General features: G+C 43.5%; 1 protein-coding gene across 1 annotated transcript in view; it reads right to left on the reverse strand.

The window, feature by feature from the left end:
- F5 (coagulation factor V) overlaps positions 1-24,106 on the reverse strand; it is a 170,906-nt gene that overhangs the window by 113,767 nt on the left and 33,033 nt on the right. The window contains exons 5-9 of the mRNA XM_044283579.1: positions 22,540-22,698; positions 15,705-15,926; positions 13,717-13,882; positions 12,949-13,087; positions 1,532-1,628 (exon numbers count right to left, since the gene is read on the reverse strand). Coding sequence (XP_044139514.1) covers positions 1,532-1,628; positions 12,949-13,087; positions 13,717-13,882; positions 15,705-15,926; positions 22,540-22,698 — 783 coding nt within the window. The remainder of the gene's footprint in view (positions 1-1,531; positions 1,629-12,948; positions 13,088-13,716; positions 13,883-15,704; positions 15,927-22,539; positions 22,699-24,106) is intronic.

Here is a 24,106-nt window from a genome sequence, read left to right on the forward strand (position 1 = left end):
GGGCAGCAGCCTCCTTGCTTCAGGTCAAGGTAACCACGCACCCTTCCCTGCCCCTTCGCTGTGACTGACAGCGCTTATGCAGAGAGTTCGGCAAAGTCAGCCAAACTGCCAGCTGTCAGTCACAGTGAAGGGGCAGGGAAGGGGGCGTGGTTACCTTGACTTGAAGCAAGAAGGCCGCTGCCTCCTTGACCTCAAGCATGTGTGGAGAAGCGCGCCGGCAGGGAATAAAGGAACGTTTTCAGAGCTTTTGCCGCATCTGCCTTCAGGAACAAAACAATCATCAGAAACACACTGGTTGCTTCTCTCATGTACTGCTGGCAGCTTCAGATGGTTTTTTGAGGTGACAGGTTCCCTTTAACACTATATCATGTATGTATATGTCATAAGTATTAAGAGGTTGTATGGAGCAAGCCCACACGCTGAGCTCACTCCATGCATGTCAGGTGCCAGTTGTTTAATACAGCTGACCCCACCGGCAGTGACTGGGATTTGCAACTGATCCTTGTCACTTAACCCATAAGGCCAAGCAATCTGTGAGGTTAGAGAGAGGGACAGGGCTCTCTACATCTGATGATTGGAGTCCTTGCAGCGAAATCGCTGAACTCTGAGCAGTTGCTGTGACAGCCTGGTGCCTTGTGAATGTTCCAGACATGTCATAGCAAACTGCCTACAAAGCTGTGTCTGAGGCACAGCTCAGCAGGCAGTTTGTCGGAATGTCATAGACTGCAATAGTTTTTTATTGCAGTTTATGGTACAAGCAGCCATACTGTACATATAAAAAAAAACAATAAAAAATAAATAGACATAGCAGGCATCACAGCATCTAAAAATGTCTGAACTATTAAAATATAAAGTATTTTTACTGCAGGGTGAACATTGTAACGGAAATAAATAAAAAAAGAGTCATTTATTTTTTAGTCACCTCGTTGTCGTCCCCCCAAAAAATGAACATAAAGTTGTATGTACTCCAAAATGATACCAATAAAAACGTCAGTTTGCCTGCAAAGAAAAAGCCCTTACACAGCTCTTTAAATGGAACAAAAAAAAAAAGTTAGGGGTGTCATAAAATAGCAATGTAAAGAAGTTTTTTTTTTTTTCAAAGGTTTTTATTATTTTAAAACTGGTTTAACCATTATTGTACTGATCCACTGAATAAGGCTGTAACAACTTGTGGCTTTTGGAGGGTAGAAAGGAAAAAACGAAAGCACAAAAACAAAACTCAGCCTGCTCTTTAAAGGGTTAAATAAAGGCACACAAAGCCTGGTTACTGACAAATCTCTTTTCTCAACAAAATTTGGTTAGTGTGAACCATGCCAACTTTCAGAAGACCTCTAGACAATGTGTTATAGAGATGCATGTCCAATGAGGTAAAAACTTTTACAACAAATAATAACCACTTATTAACGGTGACATTTATAGTGCCATTGAGAATATTATAATGTAATTAAGCAACCACTGAGAATATTATACTGTGTGTAACAAAACAACATCATTTGAATGAAACACATAATTAAACTTAAAACAGCCATACCTTTTGGGTCTGGGGCATATCCCTCGAAGAATCTTTGTAATGACACGCCATGTGGATATATGTTGTGGGGCTGGCTAGCCATGTTTTTAAAAACAACCTGAAAATACACACGAAAGCAGATATCACAAAAATCTCTGGGAACATCCGTCCTAAAATTCCTGCTTCAACCATTGGGACACCAACCAATCATAAGCGTAACAGGATCTGGTAATAATATACTTGTAGCTCAGCTTCATTCACTTGTATGTGGCTAAGCTGCAATACTAGACTCTTGTGATCACTGGGGTTCCTGGTGGGAAGAAGCCACCTTGACGTCTGGTAGATCGGCTCGACATATGTTTTATCAATCATATGCGCAAAGAGCTTCTAACTGCACTTGCAGTAAGTATGGCCACCAAGCCGCTATAATTTTTTCAGTGTTTGCTTATATCTTTGTGCAATTGACTAGCAGTGTGCTGTTACCTGTAGTTCTACTAATCCAATTGGGGTTCCTGGTGGTCAGGCCTCCCATGATTGCATACTGTGGCCATAGCCTAGCAATATGACAACTATTATTTGCAGAGATCCACCTTTCATATTAGATCCAGAACTCTTACTGTATTGTGTTGGGCAAAAACTAGGGGGCTCATTTATGACCAAATATACGCCACTTTTTGACATATATTTGGCGCAGATTTTGTCACAAAAGTGATTTTGTGCCAAACCTACAACTTTTTCCCCACCACCTTTGCCAGTTCTAAAAAACAAGGTGTGGCGTGGGCACGGAAGAGGGCGGGCCGGCAGGCCTGTCTCATTTATTATTTTGGTGTACAAAATTATCTAAATCTACGCCAGCAAGGGAGCTGGCGTAGATTTGAGGCTGTTGTACGCTGGCGTTGGATGTGCCTAAGTTATGTAGAGGATCTATTTCCAGCAGAGTCAATAAACATTGATATATGGGGGTAAATGTATTACATATTTTCCAGCATTGTATTAATTAAACCCCTAAAAATTACTTTAATGGTATATGTTAAAAGGATCCCAAGAGGGTCCACTAGAACAAGACTATTAGGTGTACAGACAAAAATTAATAAAGTGACCGATAACCACATCCAGAATGAATTTTAACCTGGGGTATGGGAAAATTTGTCCCTAAATCTACCCCTATTCTAAAAACCTTAGGCCAGGGAGGGCTCCTGATGGTGGAGGCCCCCTGTCCGCGTACCTATACTGCTAGCCCTTCCTGTTCCCTATAGGGGTGCAGCAGAATACGTAGACAGTTATCCCAGGTAAGAGATTTGGATAATAAATTACCAACTATATAAGTAAACTGGATGGGAATTGAAAGAAAAAGAAACACAGAAAATAGTACAGACAAACACAAAAATACACTTAATCAGGGTTGACATTATAGTCATACGCCTAAAGGGTTGACATTATAGTCATACGCCTCAATTACCTCGACGCGTTTCACCCACGTAAATATTGTGGGATCATCAGGAGGTGTAGTTATACAGTTAATCTATACAAGACTTTGTATGTGACTAAAAAGGTGCCGGTACAAGGCCGGGTCACATAAAAGAGGTGCTCAAAGATATGTGCCGGCTGAGAAGCCAGATCGCACAAGTGAGGTAAACACTCTACAAAAGATTGAAACAGGGGGATATATTTATATCAATGATACTTATGCCTGTTTAGGACTCCATCCAGTACAGATAATGTTATCCACATCTACATCCACATCCTATATGGGGCAGGAAACAATTATAAACCACAGTCAATTTCAATGTATGAACATCTAGATGTATATGAAATCACGGTTCAGTAGATATAGTGGACCACGGTTAATTCTTTGTTATTCCCCTGCCATGATTACTTGACAGAGCATACACTGAAAATAAGGTGCATCATCAGTTTTGAGCATTGATACTAGTGCTCAATAGACACAGAGAAATCAAAAGACCTCTGGTTACAAAGATGCCATACTCACATGGTGGAGTCTCCCCTATGTTCTATATCCCCCTGGTAGGCGATTCACTCACTGGTGCGCAGGCTGTATTTAAAAGAACCGCCGCATCACGCCACTAATGATTAATTTAATTCCAGCTTAGCCCCATTTCCTGCTGTTGGAACGCACGTGCGTTCCAACTACCGGAAATACTCATTCCTAGGGGCAGGGCTATACGATCATTGCCAGCGCCGCCCTTCTAAGTGCTGGAACGTTCCAAAGAGCGACTTCCGGTCTTCCGACCTCCCTCCAGTTCCTGTATATGCATTTATGTGAGATGCGGTGCGCTCCATGTGATGATCTCCTCCCTGATAACCGATACCAGGCAGAGCTCAAATCCTGTTCAAACATATAGACCTTTAGTTTAATCAGGGTTATGATATAGTTTGGCAAGCCTGGGATCCTCTATTATGCTGTAATTGACATATAGTTATGGCTATAATTGACATATAGTTATTGCTATAATGCATGATCTTATGATGTACATGCATATATATTTATATACTGGCCATACCATTACCAGCATATAACAGAGGACAGGGTAGGAGCATACATTGGGCACCGGGATCATACAATGCCCTACATTTACTGTAGCGGAGTACATATATATATGATTATAAAGTTCTCATGATGCGGAGGCTTAAAAATACACGTTCCGGTATATAGCACAACTAATTTTGATGTATACATCCTTAAAGAGGGTAACCAAGGTGCATGGTTACCTCAGGACAGTGATCCGATAGTGAGTCACTAGTGTCCAATCTGATATAACATTATATTTTTCATGCTTTACGCATGTGGTCTAATCTTCAGTACATTTCTTAAATCACATGATGCTCGGCTTATAAAAACGGAAATAGGGATATCACGGACAAAGTCGCACTTCATAAGAAACAGGTGAATGTCAGCCTTTCGTTGATACCTGTAGGTGCCTGAGATCGAAATCTGTGTATCCACACACATTCCTTCTGCAGGATTTTATTGTCCCAGTTCCCACCTCTGGGTGAGGGTGGTATGAGCTCCGGAACGGAGAATTTTAAACAAAGAGGGTCCCCTCCATGTACGTCATTGATATGAGAAGCTACTGGAGTGACTTTTTTGTTGATGACATCATTAACATGTTCGCAAACTCTCCTACGTAGCTCCCTTATCGTCTTCCCTATATAATCTTTGGGACAGGGACATTGGCAGATATAGATAGCCCCTTTACTGTGACAACTGCAGAAGTCCCTGATATCAAATACCTGTCCGGTGGCACTGCATGTTATGGTTTTGGCCGTGGATATATATTGGCATGCTTTACAGGTTCCGCATTTAAACATCCCGAGGGGTTTGCGGTCCAACCATGTGCCCTCCCTGGTAGGGGGAGCGTAATGGCTATGCACCAAACGGTCTTTGAGGCTTTTGCCCCGTCTGTAACAGACACATGGTTTTTCAGTTAAAATATCTGATAGATCATGGTCCATCCGTAAAATGGGCCACTATCTATTGAGTACCTTCATCACCTCTTGATTAGGCAGAATCATAGGTAGAAACAATACGAGGTGGTTGCACTGTATCTGCATTTCTCGGTTTCGGGACCAATAGTTTAGGTGCGATCCTGTGCCACTGCATGTTTAAATGCTAGGTTCAGGGGTTTCTGTGGGATAACCTCTTTCTTTGAACCTGGATTGTAATTTCCTTGCTTCGCTAAAGAAAGCTTGATTGTCCGAGCAGTTCCTCCGTGCACGGAGATATTGTCCCCTCGGTATCCCTCGTTTAAGGGGAGCCGGGTGGTGACTATCCCAGTGCAGGAGGGAATTGGTAGCGGTCGTCTTTCTAAACATATTGGCAGTTAGCCTGTCACCATCAATTGTAACACGCACATCCAGGAAGGCAATTGTTTTTGGGTCAATCTCTGATGTGAACCGAAGGCCCACGTTGTTCACATTGATTTCAGTGATGAACCTACTGAACTCGTCCGACCCACCCTTCCAGACCAGAAACACGTCGTCGATGTAGCCGTGTCCAGACCAGTATTTTGTCTGTCCACCACAGTGCTCTGGTCTGGAAAGATATGGGTGTCCTCCCACCAGCCCAGGAAGAGATTAGCATATGAGGGGGCACAAGGGGCTCCCCATTGCTGTCCCCCTGAGCTGGTGGAAGAACCGCCCATTAAATAAAAAATAATTGTGGGTCAAGACGAATTCAAGAAGCCTGAGTACGAAGGCATTGTGTTCCCTGCAGAATATCCCCCTGGTTGCTAAGAAGTATTCAACAGCATGGAGCCCTTTATCATGAGGTATAGAGCTGTAAAGGGACTCCACGTCAATACTGGCAAGGAGGCATCCCTGGTCCAAATTGATGGTGTCAATTTTATTGAGAAAGTCCATTGTGTCCCTAGGTATATGCCGGTAGGGACACGACGAACTGACTTAGGACACGGTCGATATAAATACCACTATTTTGAATAAGCGAGTCGACTCCTGAAATAATTGGTCTACCCTTTAGTGGATTAGTGCCCTTGTGGGCTTTGGGGAGCCCATAGAAGGTCGCTGTACATGGGAACATTGGGAGGAGGAAAGTCATATTCCGAAGGTGATATTACTTTTTTGCAGGATACCCTCATCTAGTATATTTTTTAATTCTGCCTTAAAAGTAGATGATAGGGTTAGATGGTAAAGTTCCATATCCCCCCCTGTCCTTAAGCAAATCCATACACATCTGCACATACAGGGGCTGGTCCAGGATCACCAAGTTTCCCCCTTTATCGGAGGGCTTTATAATGATGGATTTGTCCCGTTCCGGCGACTGCAGTGCAGACATTTCCACCCGTGATAGATTATATTTTCTAGGCCGCATGTTCTCGAGTTTCTCTAGATCCGATATTACCATCTGCAGGAAAATCTCTATACATTCATAATTATGTGGGGGCGGCATCTTTTTGCTTTTTTGCTTGAGGTCCGTATATGGACCATGTCCCGGGTTCCTTCTACTCTCCTCCTCAAGGTCCATCAATGTCCGAAAATCAGCATAGTCGGATACATCAAGACCCAGACTGTCACAGGTTTGTTTATTGGATTGTTTGAAGAACTTCTGCCATTTCAGACGCCTGATGAATAGATGTAAGTCCTTGGTCCAACTGAAGAGGCAGAAGTTCGTGGTTGGAACAAATGACAAACCTTTTTTCAATACCTCAGTTTCAACATCAGTTAATTCACGGGAGGTAAGATTGATAATTTGTAGACCGTCCACTATGTTTTGTCTGTTAGGGTCCGCCCCCGTAAGTGATAGGGAGCCTGGGCCTTCTCTAAAAAAGAGGGTACAGATTGAGAAAGAGATGGCAAACTGGAAGAGGGAGATAAAGGTAGAGGTGGAGGCACGGCTGGGTATTGAGACCCTTGCGGTGCCCCTCGTCTCCCACCCCCTCCACGTGGCCATCTCTTACCGCGTCTCTTATTACCAGAGAATCTTCCTCTACCGTAATTTCGGTATTGAGGTTCAGTGTCTGATGACTCAATGTCAGAGGAAGAAATATCGGAGACTGTAGGGAGATTATTGGAAGTGGGTTGTTTATATGCCCTATTCTCCCTAAACTCTGTGAGGTTACAGACAAATTGTCTATGAAAAATCCTGCAGAAGGAATGTGTGTGGATACACAGATTTCGATCTCAGGCACCTACAGGTATCAACGAAAGGCTGACATTCACCTGTTTCTTATGAAGTGCGACTTTGTCCGTGATATCCCTATTTCCGTTTTTATAAGCCGAGCATCATGTGATTTAAGAAATGTACTGAAGATTAGACCACATGCGTAAAGCATGAAAAATATAATGTTATATCAGATTGGACACTAGTGACTCACTATCGGATCACTGTCCTGAGGTAACCATGCACCTTGGTTACCCTCTTTAAGGATGTATACATCAAAATTAGTTGTGCTATATACCGGAACGTGTATTTTTAAGCCTCCGCATCATGAGAACTTTATAATCATATATATATATATATATATATATATATGTACTCCGCTACAGTAAATGTAGGGCATTGTATGATCCCGGTGCCCAATGTATGCTCCTACCCTGTCCTCTGTTATATGCTGGTAATGGTATGGCCAGTATATAAATATATATGCATGTACATCATAAGATCATGCATTATAGCAATAACTATATGTCAATTATAGCCATAACTATATGTCAATTACAGCATAATAGAGGATCCCAGGCTTGCCAAACTATATCATAACCCTGATTAAACTAAAGGTCTATATGTTTGAACAGGATTTGAGCTCTGCCTGGTATCGGTTATCAGGGAGGAGATCATCACACGGAGCGCACCGCATCTCACATAAATGCATATACAGGAACTGGAGGGAGGCCGGAAGACCGGAAGTCGCTCTTTGGAACGCATATGCGTTCCAGCACTTAGAAGGGCGGCGCTGGCAATGCCCTGCCCCTAGGAATGAGTATTTCCGGTAGTTGGAACGCACGTGCGTTCCAACAGCAGGAAATGGGGCTAAGCTGGAATTGAATTAATCATTAGTGGCGTGATGCGGCGGTTCTTTTAAATACAGCCTGCGCACCAGTGAGTAAATCGCCTACCAGGGGGATATAGAACATAGGGGAGACTCCACCATGTGAGTATGGCATCTTTGTAACCAGAGGTCTTTTGATTTCTCTGTGTCTATTGAGCACTAGTATCAATGCTCAAAACTGATGATGCACCTTATTTTCAGTGTATGCTCTGTCAAGTAATCATGGCAGGGGAATAACAAAGAATTAACCGTGGTCCACTATATCTACTGAACCGTGAGTCTGCACTTACCAGTGATTTCATATACATCTAGATGTTCATACATTGAAATTGACCGTGGTTTATAATTGTTTCCTGCCCCATTTAAACATCCCGAGGGGTTTGCGGTCCAACCATGTGCCCTCCCTGGTAGGGGGAGCGTAATGGCTATGCACCAAACGGTCTTTGAGGCTTTTGCCCCGTCTGTAACAGACACATGGTTTTTCAGTTAAAATATCTGATAGATCATGGTCCATCCGTAAAATGGGCCACTATCTATTGAGTACCTTCATCACCTCTTGATTGGCAGAATCATAGGTAGAAACAATACGAGGTGGTTGCACTGTATCTGCATTTCTCGGTTTCGGGACCAATAGTTTGGTGCGATCCTGTGCCACTGCATGTTTAAATGCTAGGTTCAGGGGTTTCTGTGGGTAACCTCTTTCTTTGAACCTGGATTGTAATTTTCTTGCTTCGCTAAAGAAAGCTTGATTGTCCGAGCAGTTCCTCCGTGCACGGAGATATTGTCCCCTCGGTATCCCTCGTTTAAGGGGAGCCGGGTGGTGACTATCCCAGTGCAGGAGGGAATTGGTAGCGGTCGTCTTTCTAAACATATTGGCAGTTAGCCTGTCACCATCAATTGTAACACGCACATCCAGGAAGGCAATTGTTTTTGGGTCAATCTCTGATGTAAACCGAAGGCCCACGTTGTTCACATTGATTTCAGTGATGAACCTACTGAACTCGTCCGACCCACCCTTCCAGACCAGAAACACGTCGTCGATGTAGCGTGTCCAGACCAGTATTTTGTCTGTCCACCACATGTTCTGGTCTGGAAAGATATGGGTGTCCTCCCACCAGCCCAGGAAGAGATTGGCATATGAGGGGGCACAGGGGCTCCCCATTGCCATCCCCCTGAGCTGGTGGAAGAACCACCCATTAAATAAAAAATAATTGTGGGTCAAGACGAATTCAAGAAGCCTGAGTACAAAGGCATTGTGTTCCCTGCAGAATATCCCCCTGGTTGCTAAGAAGTATTCAACAGCATGGAGCCCTTTATCATGAGGTATAGAGCTGTAAAGGGACTCCACGTCAATACTGGCAAGGAGGCATCCCTGGTCCAAATTGATGGTGTCAATTTTGTTGAGAAAGTCCATCGTGTCCCTAGTATATGCCGGTAGGGACACGACAAACTGACTTAGGACACGGTCGATATAAATACCACTATTTTGAATAAGCGAGTCGACTCCTGAAATAATTGGTCTACCCTTTAGGGGATTAGTGCCCTTGTGGACTTTGGGGGGCCCATAGAAGGTCGCTGTACATGGGAACATTGGGAGGAGGAAGTCATATTCCGAAGGTGATATTACTTTTTTGCAGATACCCTCATCTAGTATATTTTTTAATTCTGCCTTAAAGTAGATGATAGGGTTAGATGGTAAAGTTCCATATCCCCCCCTGTCCTTAAGCAAATCCATACACATCTGCACATACAGGGGCTGGTCCAGGATCACCAAGTTTCCCCCTTTATCGGAGGGCTTTATAATGATGGATTTGTCCCGTTCCGGCGACTGCAGTGCAGACATTTCCACCCGTGATAGATTATATTTTCTAGGCCGCATGTTCTCGAGTTTCTCTAGATCCGATATTACCATCTGCAGGAAAATCTCTATACATTCATAATTATGTGGGGGCGGCATCTTTTTGCTTTTTTGCTTGAGGTCCGTATATGGACCATGTCCCGGGTTCCTTCTACTCTCCTCCTCAAGGTCCATCAATGTCCGAAAATCAGCATAGTCGGATACATCAAGACCCAGACTGTCACAGGTTTGTTTATTGGATTGTTTGAAGAACTTCTGCCATTTCAGACGCCTGATGAATAGATGTAAGTCCTTGGTCCAACTGAAGAGGCAGAAGTTCGTGGTTGGAACAAATGACAAACCTTTTTTCAATACCTCAGTTTCAACATCAGTTAATTCACGGGAGGTAAGATTGATAATTTGTAGACCGTCCACTATGTTTTGTCTGTTAGGGTCCGCCCCCGTAAGTGATAGGGAGCCTGGGCCTTCTCTAAAAAAGAGGGTACAGATTGAGAAAGAGATGGCAAACTGGAAGAGGGAGATAAAGGTAGAGGTGGAGGCACGGCTGGGTATTGAGACCCTTGCGGTGCCCCTCGTCTCCCACCCCCTCCACGTGGCCATCTCTTACCGCGTCTCTTATTACCAGAGAATCTTCCTCTACCGTAATTTCGGTATTGAGGTTCAGTGTCTGATGACTCAATGTCAGAGGAAGAAATATCGGAGACTGTAGGGAGATTATTGGAAGTGGGTTGTTTATATGCCCTATTCTCCCTAAACTCTGTGAGGTTACAGACAAATTGTCTATGAAAAATCCTGCAGAAGGAATGTGTGTGGATACACAGATTTCGATCTCAGGCACCTACAGGTATCAACGAAAGGCTGACATTCACCTGTTTCTTATGAAGTGCGACTTTGTCCGTGATATCCCTATTTCCGTTTTTATAAGCCGAGCATCATGTGATTTAAGAAATGTACTGAAGATTAGACCACATGCGTAAAGCATGAAAAATATAATGTTATATCAGATTGGACACTAGTGACTCACTATCGGATCACTGTCCTGAGGTAACCATGCACCTTGGTTACCCTCTTTAAGGATGTATACATCAAAATTAGTTGTGCTATATACCGGAACGTGTATTTTTAAGCCTCCGCATCATGAGAACTTTATAATCATATATATATATATATATATATATATATATGTACTCCGCTACAGTAAATGTAGGGCATTGTATGATCCCGGTGCCCAATGTATGCTCCTACCCTGTCCTCTGTTATATGCTGGTAATGGTATGGCCAGTATATAAATATATATGCATGTACATCATAAGATCATGCATTATAGCAATAACTATATGTCAATTATAGCCATAACTATATGTCAATTACAGCATAATAGAGGATCCCAGGCTTGCCAAACTATATCATAACCCTGATTAAACTAAAGGTCTATATGTTTGAACAGGATTTGAGCTCTGCCTGGTATCGGTTATCAGGGAGGAGATCATCACACGGAGCGCACCGCATCTCACATAAATGCATATACAGGAACTGGAGGGAGGCCGGAAGACCGGAAGTCGCTCTTTAGAACGCATATGCGTTCCAGCACTTAGAAGGGCGGCGCTGGCAATGCCCTGCCCCTAGGAATGAGTATTTCCGGTAGTTGGAACGCACGTGCGTTCCAACAGCAGGAAATGGGGCTAAGCTGGAATTGAATTAATCATTAGTGGCGTGATGCGGCGGTTCTTTTAAATACAGCCTGCGCACCAGTGAGTAAATCGCCTACCAGGGGGATATAGAACATAGGGGAGACTCCACCATGTGAGTATGGCATCTTTGTAACCAGAGGTCTTTTGATTTCTCTGTGTCTATTGAGCACTAGTATCAATGCTCAAAACTGATGATGCACCTTATTTTCAGTGTATGCTCTGTCAAGTAATCATGGCAGGGGAATAACAAAGAATTAACCGTGGTCCACTATATCTACTGAACCGTGAGTCTGCACTTACCAGTGATTTCATATACATCTAGATGTTCATACATTGAAATTGACCGTGGTTTATAATTGTTTCCTGCCCCATATAGGATGTGGATGTAGATGTGGATAACATTATCTGTACTGGATGGAGTCCTAAACAGGCATAAGTATCATTGATATAAATATATCCCCCTGTTTCAATCTTTTGTAGAACGTTTATCTCACTTGTGCGATCTGGCTTCTCAGCCGGCACATATCTTTGAGCACCTCTTTTATGTGACCCGGCCTTGTACCGGCACCTTTTTAGTCACATACAAAGTCTTGTATAGATTAACTGTATAACTACACCTCCTGATGATCCCACAATATTTACGTGGGTGAAACGCGTCGAGGTAATTGAGGCGTATGACTATAATGTCAACCCTTTAGGCGTATGACTATAATGTCAACCCTGATTAAGTGTATTTTTGTGTTTGTCTGTACTATTTTCTGTGTTTCTTTTTCTTTCAATTCCCATCCAGTTTACTTATATAGTTAGTAATTTATTATCCAAATCTCTTACCTGGGATAACTGTCTTCGTATTCTGCTGCACCCCTATAGGGAACAGGAAGGGCTAGCAGTATAGGTACGCGGACAGGGGGCCTCCACCATCAGGAACCCTCCCTGGGCTAAGGTTTTTAGAATAGGGGTAGATTTAGGGACAAATTTTCCCATACCCCAGGTTAAAATTCATTCTGGATGTGGTTATCGGTCACTTTATTAATTTTTGTCTGTACACCTAATAGTCTTGTTCTAGTGGACACTCTTGGGATCCTTTTAATGTATACCATTAAAGTAATTTTAGGGGTTTAATTATTACAATGCTGGAAAATAAGTTATGTAGAGGCCGGCGCCTCTATATAACTTAGGAGCATTAAGCGCCAGCGCAGGGTTATTAAGTCCGGTGTCTAAAACCTCGGTCTTAATAAATAACGCCATAGGTATTTCTGTCTAGATGCATTTTATTGGTCTGTATCTAATTGCATCCAATAACCCAATTTCCTGAAGCAAAATTTGAATTTTTACATAAATAACAGAAATGTTAATACATACCATAATTGTTTCCTTGACCTGGGCACGGATCACTGGTCCGATCAGTCCGAGTTCTCTGGAGTTTTCCACTGTCTCTGTGAAAGTGCCATCGCGGTATTGCTTATAGATTACTTTCTTAAATGGATGGTGGCAGTACGTTCTATTATTAGTGGTGAGAGAGAGACTTATCATTACCTGTAATACAATACTTAAAATACCACAATTATGCAATTAAATATATATATATATATATATATATATATATATATATAATCTATTTACTCTCAAAGTTGAGGATCTTGTATTTGCAATAGACAATGTCTCACATTTTATTGTTATTTTCTACTGCTTTTGATAATTTGCTATTAACACATCCAACGTCAGACTGGGGTGCCTAGCGCCCGCCGGTAAAATTCATTCTGGGCACCCACTGCACAGATACATGCAAATATTACCTGCTCACACAGCGCAGGCAGTGGGCCAATGCTTTGTCTGCGGCTGTGTACATGTGCGTCCGGCTACTCATTTCAGGGGGGCTGCAGGGGGTACAGGGCCCCTGTTCTTGTAATCGGTGGGGTCCCAGCTGTAGGACCCCCACCAATCTAATACCCCTTTAATTTTTCATTGTCCTCCTCCCTTTTGAGCTCCATTAGCAATGATACTCTTGCAAATGACTGAAAAGCACCAGCAGCAGACAGAGGCCTTCTAGGCATTTGTAGCGAGCATGAAGTCTCTGCTACAAAGCTCCAGCGAGGATTATAGAGGATAGTAGTAGGTTTGGAAGCTTACTTCTCGGAGTTCTCCGACGTCCCAGATGCATAATCCCATTCCACTTCCACTGCAGCTACATAGTAATTCCACGTTTTAATGTATCTTGTTTGAAAAATAGATACTCTGCGTGTACTGCTCTGTTGCTCACCACATGACTGTACCTCCAAATGACCATGCATACCGGCTGATAAAACGAAACAAGAAACAGGAAATCAATGCAGTCACAAGGCTACCTTATCATTCGACTATTTGGAATCTATACATGTGTTAAAAACAACAGAAAATAATAAAAAAATATATATCTATATAGTATTTAAGACAATTTTCACACTTGGTCGTCTGAACAGGTGAAAGAGTAATATCTGCATCCCTAATGGTGTAGTGAAATGGAGGGGTAAATGTCTGCTACCTTGGCAGTCTAAGGTAGTAGAGAGATTAATGTACCGTACATATCCCTGATGATCCGTCTAGGGTGGTCGAAGGGTTACAGGGGTTTTCCAGTATTTGGATACTAATGGCCTGCAGTTCTTCAGTAACCATCTCCGTACACTTTACAATGGATAGAGCTAGTCAGTAACAGTCTTAACTTCCGACACTGGAGCTCCTCCAGAACAGCTGAGCAGTGGGGGTGCAAGGTGTTGGACCTCCACAGATCTGATATTGACGGCCTATCCTGAGGACAGGCTATTAATATCAAAATACTGGAAAATCACTTTAATGTCTGCTTACTCTGAGATCTCAGGTAGTGTAGGCATTAAAGTGGTTTTCTGGGGAAAATGTATTTTATTTTATTTTTTAAATGGGCTACAAAGGGCTAAAGATAAAAATTAAGCCATACTTACCCTTTTTGATCCCCTCCGCCACGGATATAGCATCCACTGCTCTTCAATCCCTGGTACTGGCTTGACAAGCTGGATATTCCAGGAGCAGTCAGGTCAGCCAAGTGACTGAGTGGGTCTTTTCTGGGGTATCTGGTATGTTGAGTTCAGACCAGGAAATGAAGAGAAGTGGAGACCACAGCAGCATCAGATTGGCAGCTGTGGGGTATCGGTGAAGGTGGGTATAGGCTGTTTATTACTTTTATCCCTCTGGGTCTCATTTTTTCTTTTGAGAACTTCAGTGAGGACACTGAGGTTTACTTACCTCCCAGGCTCCAGCGCTGTCTGTCAGGAAACTGAATGAAACATGCTTGGTGCATACAGTTTTTCTTTCCTGCACTGCTTACTGATCTGTGAATAAGCAAGGAGATAGAGGACCATGCACATGTCCAGTACTCTTTATAAGTACAATATCCACTGTATATATCACAAATGCCTTACAGGTTTCAGACCCCCTATATGGAATTCAATGGGGGGAACTTCTGTATACATATCCTTGAAATTCTTTTCTTAAAGGGGTTTTCTGGGAGTTCAATATTGATGACCCATCCTGAGGATAGGACATCAATGTAAGATTGGTGAGGGTTCTACTCCACTCACCCTGACAGATCAGCTTTTCAAAAAGGACACAGCGCTGTAGCCCTCTCACAGCATACTAAGCACAGAGCTGTACGTTGTATAGTGGCTGTGCTTGATATTGCAGTTCAGACTTATTGACTTTAATGGGACTGAGTAGCACCTAGACCAGGGAGGCCCAACCTGCGGCCCTCCAGGTGTTGCAAAACTACAACTCCCAGCATACCCAGACAGCCTACAGATATCAGGGCATGGTGGGACTTGTAGTTTTGAAACAGCTAGAGGGCCGCAGGTTCGGCATCCCTGGCCTAGACCATGTGACTGATGACTGTGAGAGGCCACAAGGCTCACTAGAGCACCATTGATCATCACAGGTGCCAAGAGTCAGATCCTCACTGATCTGATCCTGAGGATAGGCCATCAGTATTAAACTCCCAGAAAACCCCTTTAATAATCTGTGATTCCGCTTGTGTCTTTATCTTATGATAACAGATTAAAGCATTTGATGACAAGAATTGTTTTGATATGTTACTACATTACAGAAGACCCTACCTTTGAGATGCTTTTCAACAAGAGAAGATATCTTCCATCTGCCAGTCTGTGACACAGTCATGTTGGCGGTTGTGGACGCCATGCTGGCAAGACTTATTATAGAGACTTTATTAGGGTTTTGCTCCAGGGAGTGTTCAAAGAAATGAATGGAGAAAAATTCAGGTTTAGAACTCAAACCCAATATATGCCAGCTAATTCTGTTACCAACGCAGGCTGTGAACGCTGAAAGACAAATCCCATTATCCGACAGTTACATAGCCCCAACATAGGACATACAGCAACAATAGTGGATTCATTTATGCATTCCTTTAGGTGTGCTCTTTGAATGCGTTTATAGGATGCATTTTCCAACACATATACCTGTTTTATATTCTACCATTTTTTAATATAGGCTTTCTCTGTGACAACTACAACACCCCTATTGTAATTAGTACAAAGCAAAGCAGGGGCTTTACATTATTCATCCTACTTTGGGGTGCCTCCCACTTGTGTCCAATGAGCAGGAACAGATTTCCATACTATGGCCTCATACACATGACCCTATCCATTTGTGGTCCTCAAATTACAGATCTGCAAAATATGGATGCAGTTCATGTGCCGTGCACATTTTTTGGGGCATTGACTTCAATGGATCCATGGTTTGCATTTTGCAGATATAGTCTATCTTTTTGCAGATGATCTGTGTGCTTTTCGCATCCATATGTCCATTCTGCAAAAACATGTCCTACACCTGGCCTCATAAATGCGGACCACAGACCTATTGAAGTCAATGGGTCTAAAAAAAATGTGGATGCAACACGGACGGTATCGTACTTTGCTGATTTGCAGATTGCAGACTACAAAATGCATATGGTCATGTGCATGAGGCCTAAGAATATTTACATACTAAATGGTAAAATACTCGGTAACACTGACATGGAAAAGGACCTAGGAATTTTAGTGAACAGCAAACTAAGTTGTAGAAACCAGTGTCAGGCAGCTGCTGCCAAGGCCAATAAGATAGTGGGTTGCATCAAAAAGGGGAAAAAATTCCTGTGATGAGAACATAGTCCTACCACTCTACAAATCATTAGTCAGACCACACATGGAGTACTGTGTACAGTTCTGGGCTCCTGTGAACAAGGCAGACATAGCAGAGCTGGAGAGGGTACAGAGGAGGGCAACTAAAGTAATAACTGGAATGGGGCAACTACAGTACCCTGAAAGATTATCAAAATTAGGGTTATTCACTTTAGAAAAAAGACGACTGAGGGGAGATCTAATTACTATGTATAAATATATCAGGGGTCAGTACAGAGATCTATCCCATCGTCTATTTATCCCCAGGACTGTGACTGTGACGAGGGGACATCCTCTGCGTCTGGAGGAAAGAAGGTTTGTACACAAACATAGAAGAGGATTCTTTACGGTAAGAGCAGTGAGAATATGGAACTCTCTGCCTGAGGAGGTGGTGATGGCGAGTACAATAAAGGAATTCAAGAGGGGCCTGGATGTATTTCTGGAGCGTAATAATATTACAGGCTACAGCTACTAGAGAGAGATCGTTGATCCAGGGAGTTATTCTGATTGCCTGATTGGAGACGGGAAGGAATTTTTTATTCCCCTAAAGTGGGGAGAATTGGCTTCTACCTCACAGATTTTTTTTTGCCTTCCTCTGGATCAACTTGCAGGATAACAAGCCGAACTGGATGGACAAATGTATTTTTCGGCCTTATGTACTATGTTACTATGTTACTAAACTTCAGACAGAAAGGCCCACAAACAAACAGCAACTGAAAACCGCTGCAGTAAAGGCCTGGCCGAGCATTAAAAAGGAGGAAACACAGCGTCTGGTGATGTCCATGAGTTCAAGACTTCTGGCAGCAAAGGGTTTTCAACCAAGTATTGGAAATTAACATTTTATTTGCAATAATTTAATTTGTCCAATTACTTTTGAGCCCCTGAAATGAAGGGATTGAGTTTAAAAAATGCTTTAGTTTCCTCACATTTTTTAGCAATCATTTTGTTCAACCCACTGAATTAAAGCTGAAAGTCTAAACTTTAACTGCATCTGAATTGTTTTGTTCAAAATCCATTTTGGTAATGTACAGAACAAAAATGTAGTTTTTTTGTCTCTGTCCAAATATATATGGACCTAACTGTATCTTCCATGTACTTTATAATTTAGTTATAATAGCCTGCCTACATTCAATGCGCTGCCTATGAGTTTTCACTTCGTGATGGGGACGCTTCAAGTTAGAATATACTACGAACTGTGTACATGACTGCCCTCTGCTGGCAGCACCCGATCTCTAACGGGGGGCTGTGATCCGCACAATTAACCCCTCAGGTGCCGCACCGGAAGGGGTTAATTGTGCGTATCATAGCCTCCTGTAAGAGATCAGGGGCTGCCAGGCAGCAGGGGGCAGACCCCCCTCTCTCCCCAGTTTTAATTTAATTGGTGGCCAGTTGGCCCCCCCCCCCGGCCCCCCCTCCCTCCCTTTATTGTATTATCATTGGTGGCCAGTGTGCGGCCCCCCTCCCTCCCTCTATTGTATTATCATTGGTGGCCAGTGTGCGGCCCCCCTCCCTCTATTGTATTATCATTGGTGGCCAGTGTGCGGCCCCCCTCCCTCTATTGTATTAATATCATTGGTGGCCAGTGTGCGGCCTCCCCTCTCCCCCCCCCCCCCCCCCGATCATTGGTGGCAGCAGAGAGTTCCGATCGGAGTCCCAGTTTAATCGCTGGGGCTCCGATCGGTAACCATGGCAACCAGGACGCTACTGCAGTCCTGCTTGCCATGGTTACTTAGCAATATTAGAAGCATCATACTTACCTGCTGCGCTGTCTGTGACTGGCCGGGAGCTCCTCCTACTGGTAAGTGACAGATCATTAAGCAATGAGCCGCACAGACCTGTCACTTACCAGTAGGAGGAGCGCCCGGCCGGTCACAGACAGCGCAGCAGGTAAGTATGATGCTTCTAATATTGCTAAGTAACCATGGCAACCAGGACTGCAGTAGCGTTCTGGTTGCCATGGTTACCGATTGGAGCCCAGCGATTAAACTGGGACTCCGATCGGAACTCTCCGCAGCCACCAATGATGGGGGGGGGAGAGGGGAGGCCGCACACTGGCCACCAATGATATTAATACAATAGAGGGAGGGAGGGAGGGGGGCCCGCACACTGGCCACCAATGATAAAACAATAGAGTGAGGGAGGGGAGGGCCGCACACTGGCCACCAATGATATTCAAACTGGAGAGGGAGGGGGGGTCTGCCCCCTGCTGCCTGGCAGCCCCTGATCTCTTACAGGGGGCTATGATACGCATAATAAACCCCTTTAGGTGCGGCACCTGAGGGGTTAATTGTGCGGATCACAGCCCCCTGTAAGAGATTGGGTGCTGCCAGGCAGCAGGGGGCAGTCATGTATACAGTTCGTAGTATATTCTAACTTGAAGCGTCCCCATCACTATGGGAACGCCTCTGTGTTAGAATATACTGTCGGATATGAGTTTTCACGATGTAACTCAAATCCGATGGTATATTCTAACATAAAGGCATTCCCATGGTGATGGGGACACTTCAAGTTAAAATATACCATCGGATTGGAGAAAACTCCGATCAGATGGTATAATAGGGACTCCTGACCTTACATTGAAAGTCAATGGGGGAAGGATCCGTTTTCAATTTCACCATATTGTGTCAATGTCAAAAGGATCCGTCCCCATTGACTTGCATTGTAAGTCAGGATGGATCTGTTTGGCTCCGCACGGCCAGGTGGACACCAAAACGACTTTTTCCTTCATGTCCGTGGATCCTCCAAAAATCAAGGAAGACCCACGGAAGGAAAAACGGACACGGATCACAGAACTACGGAACCCGTTTTTGCGGACTGCAAAAAAAAACGGTTGTGTGCATGAGGCCTAAGGCCTAAGACTCTTTCATAGACTGCACAGTACTACATAGCTAAGGGTACTTTCACACTAGAGTTTTTCTTTTCCGGCATAGAGTTCCGTCACAGGGGCTCTATACCCGAAAAGAACTGATCAGGCATATCCCCATGCATTCTGAATGGAGAGTAATCTATTCAGGATGCATCAGGACGTCTTCAGTTCAGTCGTTTTGACTGATCAGGCAAAAGATAAAACTGTAGCATGCTACGGTTTTATCTCCGGCGAAAAAAACTGAAAACTTGCCTGAATGCCGGATTTTTCCCCATAGGAATGTATTAGTGCCGGATCCAGCATTCAAGATACCGGAATGCCGGATCCTTCCTTCCGGCCTGTGCATGCGCAGACCGGTAAAAATGTGAAAAAAATACAAGACGGATCCGTCTGTCCGCATGACAAGCGGAGACGGATCCATTCTTGCAATGCATTTGTGAGACGGATCCGCATCCGGATCTGTCTCATAAATGCTTTCAGTCACATCCAAATCGGCGGATCCGGCGGGCAGTTCCGACGACGGAACTGCTAGCCGGATCACACTGCCACAAGTGTAAAAGTAGCCTTAGTGTCAGCTGCAAAAATACACTGAACAAAAATATAAACACAACACTTTCGGTTTTGCTCCCATTTTGCATGAGCTGAGCTCAAAGATCTGAAACATTTTGTACATACTGTGAGACAGTGACAGGTCTCACGCAGGTTGAAGGCAAGGAAGGGGTGGATAGTGCGGTCCACACCCCTGTTCCACCACAGGTGAGACAAGCTGGATGTAATCAGCCTGGTATAAAGCACCTCCCAGGGTGTCAGAACGGGGGAAGCGTGTTACCTGTAGACAGAGACCTGGAGGCTCTCTGTGTGGCCTCAGCTGGGCAAGGCTGAGGGACCACAAGGCTGGGAGATAGCCTGGAGGTGGGGGACAAAGGGCGTACTGTGCTCTGTACAGCCAGGAGGCTGTGGGACATTGGCTGACAAAGCCGCACGAGTTCACAGGGTGTGACTTGTAACTTAGGTGAGTCAGGAAACTCTGTGTTAGTTAGAGCCTAGCCGGGCAAGTGTTTATTATTTTGTCATTTTGTTGTTGCTGGTGTTGCACAATAAATGCACTATAGCCGTATCTGTGAGAATGACCCCCGGAGAAGAGCTAACCCCCACAATACATAAAAGACCCATTAATCTGTGTCAGTGAGCACTTCTCCTTTGCTGAGATAATCTATCCCACCTCAGAGTTGTGGCATATCAAGGTGCTGATCAGACAGCATGAATATTGCACAGGTGTGCCTTAGAGTGCCCACAATAAAAGGACACTCTGAAATGTGCACAGTTTTGCCTTACTGGTGGGGGGGGGGGGCAAAACTCCTCTGCCACCAATGATCGGGGGGGGGGGGAAGGGAAGGCCGCACACTGGGGGGGGGGTCAGAAAACCAGTATCTGGTGTGGCCACAACTTGCCTCACGCAATGAAACACATCTCCATCACATAGCGTTGATCAGGTTGTTGATTGTGGCCTGTGGAATGTTGGTCCACTCCTCTTCAATAGCTGTGCGACGAAGTTGCAGAATATTGACAGGAACTGGAACACGCTGTCGTATACGCCGATCCAGAGCATCCCAAACATGCTCGATAGGTGAAATGTAAGTTGGATGTACTGCCAAATTCTATGAAACGCCTTTGGAGACAGCTTATGGTAGAGAAATGAACATTCATTGCACGGGCAACAACTCTGGTAGACATTCCTGCAGTCAGCATGCCAATTACACGCTCCCTCAAACGTTGCAACATCTGTGGCATTGTGCTCTGTGATAAAACTGCACATTTCAGAGTGGCCTTTTATTGTAGGTAGTCTAAGGCACACCTGTGCAATATTCATGCTGTCAAATCAGCCGAAAAGTGTTGCAACCGAAAGTGTTGCGTTTATATTTTTGTTCAGTGTAGACATGGTGCTATTAATCCCATCCTCAATATTACTAAAATATAAAATAAATAATAGAGGACCAAGCACTGAACCTTGGGGTGAACCACTTATAAACCGGGACCATTCTGAATAGGAATCATTGACCACAACTCTCTGGACACGGTCCTTCAGCCAGTTTTTAGTCCAATTACAAACTATACTTTGAGCCTATAGACCTTACTTTACCTATTAAACATTTATGAGGGACAGTATCAAAAGCCTTTTCAAAATCCAGAAACACTACGTCCATAGCCGCCCCTCTGTCCAGGCTACTACTCAACTCCTCATAAAAACAACTCAGGTTAGTCTGACAACTTCTGTCCTTGGTAAACCCATGTTGGTTATTACTTATGATATTATTTACAGTCACATACTCCTGTATATAGTCCCTTAAGAGCCCTTCAAACATTTTTCCCACAACAGAAGTTAAACTAACTGGTCTATAATTACCTGTAGAGGACCTAGATCCTTTTTTGAATATGGACACATTTGCCTTGCGCCAATCACTAGGCACTGTACCAGTACCTAGAGAATCTTTAAGTCTTTAAAGTGTCCAACCCTTTTAAAGTTTTTGGTAACTGGGTGACAGTTCTCCATAGCCTTCAAAATGTCTACATATACTATAATTCCTCCCCACACTTACAGAAGGGGGCACACACTCCTGTTCTAACAACATGGTATTTTCACACAGCCTATAGTCTAAATTTCCTACCACTGACATGCAGACATCAATACACATGGGAAACTGTCATGACAAGCAGCTAACCCAGTTGGTTTTAGAACATGAGACAGATATAGAAGACAACTTCCAACAGTAGGTTACATAGATGGTATATCTCACAGATATCACTTAAATCCACATGGCAAGCAACACATTTGTTGTAAAGTTTTCAGTTTTTTTTTGTATTAACATGCTCACACTTGTAGTGTACAGAGAAAGCTATAAAAATTCATACCTGGTAGAGCTCCATTCACATATCCATTTACGGTATACATTAAAGGTCTCTCCTTTGTCGATGGAAAGGTTTGCCAACTTTTACTTTCATCAAACACACCGAACATCAGAACATAATCTTTATCGAAGTTCTTTTGTGTTCCGTTTTGATGCAGGCTTCCTAAATATTGATGGAAAAAAGCTTATTAAAAGGGTTGCCTCACGTGAGCAAATTGCATTTATCATGTAGAGAAAGTTAATATAAGGCACTTAATTAATGTATTGTTATAGTCTATATTGCCTCCTTTGGTGACTTTATTCATTTTTCCATCACATTATACACTGCTCGTATCCAGAGGTTACAGCCACCACTGCTGCACAGATGTGAGGCGGCCAGGACAGGAGCTGCTGCGTACGCGAGATGTCCTTTTTCTTATAGTGTGCATAACCCCTCGATACGAGCAGTATATAATGCAATGAAAAAATTTATGAAGCCAACAAAGGAGACAATATGGACAATCACAATACATTAGTAAGTGCCTTTAATTATCTTTCTGTACATGATAAATGCTAATTGCTGAAGTGAAACAGCCCCTTTAAGTAGAATCCAGTTATGACATGCCAGTCCTGCTAGATGCAGAAGGATGCATAAACCTAATTTATGTAATACAGAGTATATCTGGAGTCTCAATTAAGATTGTGTATCTGTAATATCTATATTCCTTGTTCGGGCACATGGATATTATAGAAAGGGGTCTCCTATTTACGACAGAGTGGACAGCTATTGCTCTGGTGGACTCCCATATATTCCCATATAGAACAACCATATACTGCATGGTCACCTCTTCATTTTAATGTTAGCCATTTAATACTACATTAAAGAAGAAATGAGTTGTCTCATTAAATTTTCACCAGTGATATCAGTTTAGTAAAACCAGACCCAAGACGATCAGCTGATCCTTGGATGGATCCAATCTAAGAAGGCATTTTCTTTTAGCTGCAGTGCCCATCATCCTGGCACATAGAATAGCCAGGCACCATCATATTACAGGACTTCCTGTCTGTATTATGAGCAGTCCATTGTGCTACAAAGAATACCAGTGACCACAACTATTGTGTATATTACATGTATGGACATGGTCACCAATACAGGAAGTCCTTGACACCTAGGAGGAAGGAGTCATCAGAACACATAGAGGGGGTGATTTAATAAGCACAGCAGCAGGTGGCAAGGTATTTTATTGTTATTACATTACAAAGTTAGAGTTAGGCTTAAAAACTGGCCATACACATTATATTAATGTCTACTGAGTCACCATGTTGGCGAGGTCAGGCAACCATCTAATGTATATAGGGGCCTCTTGACTGTCTCCTGATGGCAGGTGTCAGGGATGAGAAGTATGGGACTGTTGAATTTCAACATGCCCAATTCCTGTGTTCTAAGGGGAGGTAAGCCACCACTAGACATTCCTGCCAGAGGGTTTCTCCCCATTCAGAACATATGAATGGTTGGCCAAGCCAAGTGTGCATGTGCATGGGAGTGTTGGGAGGGATAGCTGTCCACTTATATGTGTCACCTTCTTAACCTT

The sequence above is a fragment of the Bufo gargarizans genome, chromosome 3 (genome assembly GCF_014858855.1).
Source record: "Bufo gargarizans isolate SCDJY-AF-19 chromosome 3, ASM1485885v1, whole genome shotgun sequence".
NCBI classification, from domain to species: Eukaryota; Metazoa; Chordata; class Amphibia; order Anura; family Bufonidae; genus Bufo; species Bufo gargarizans.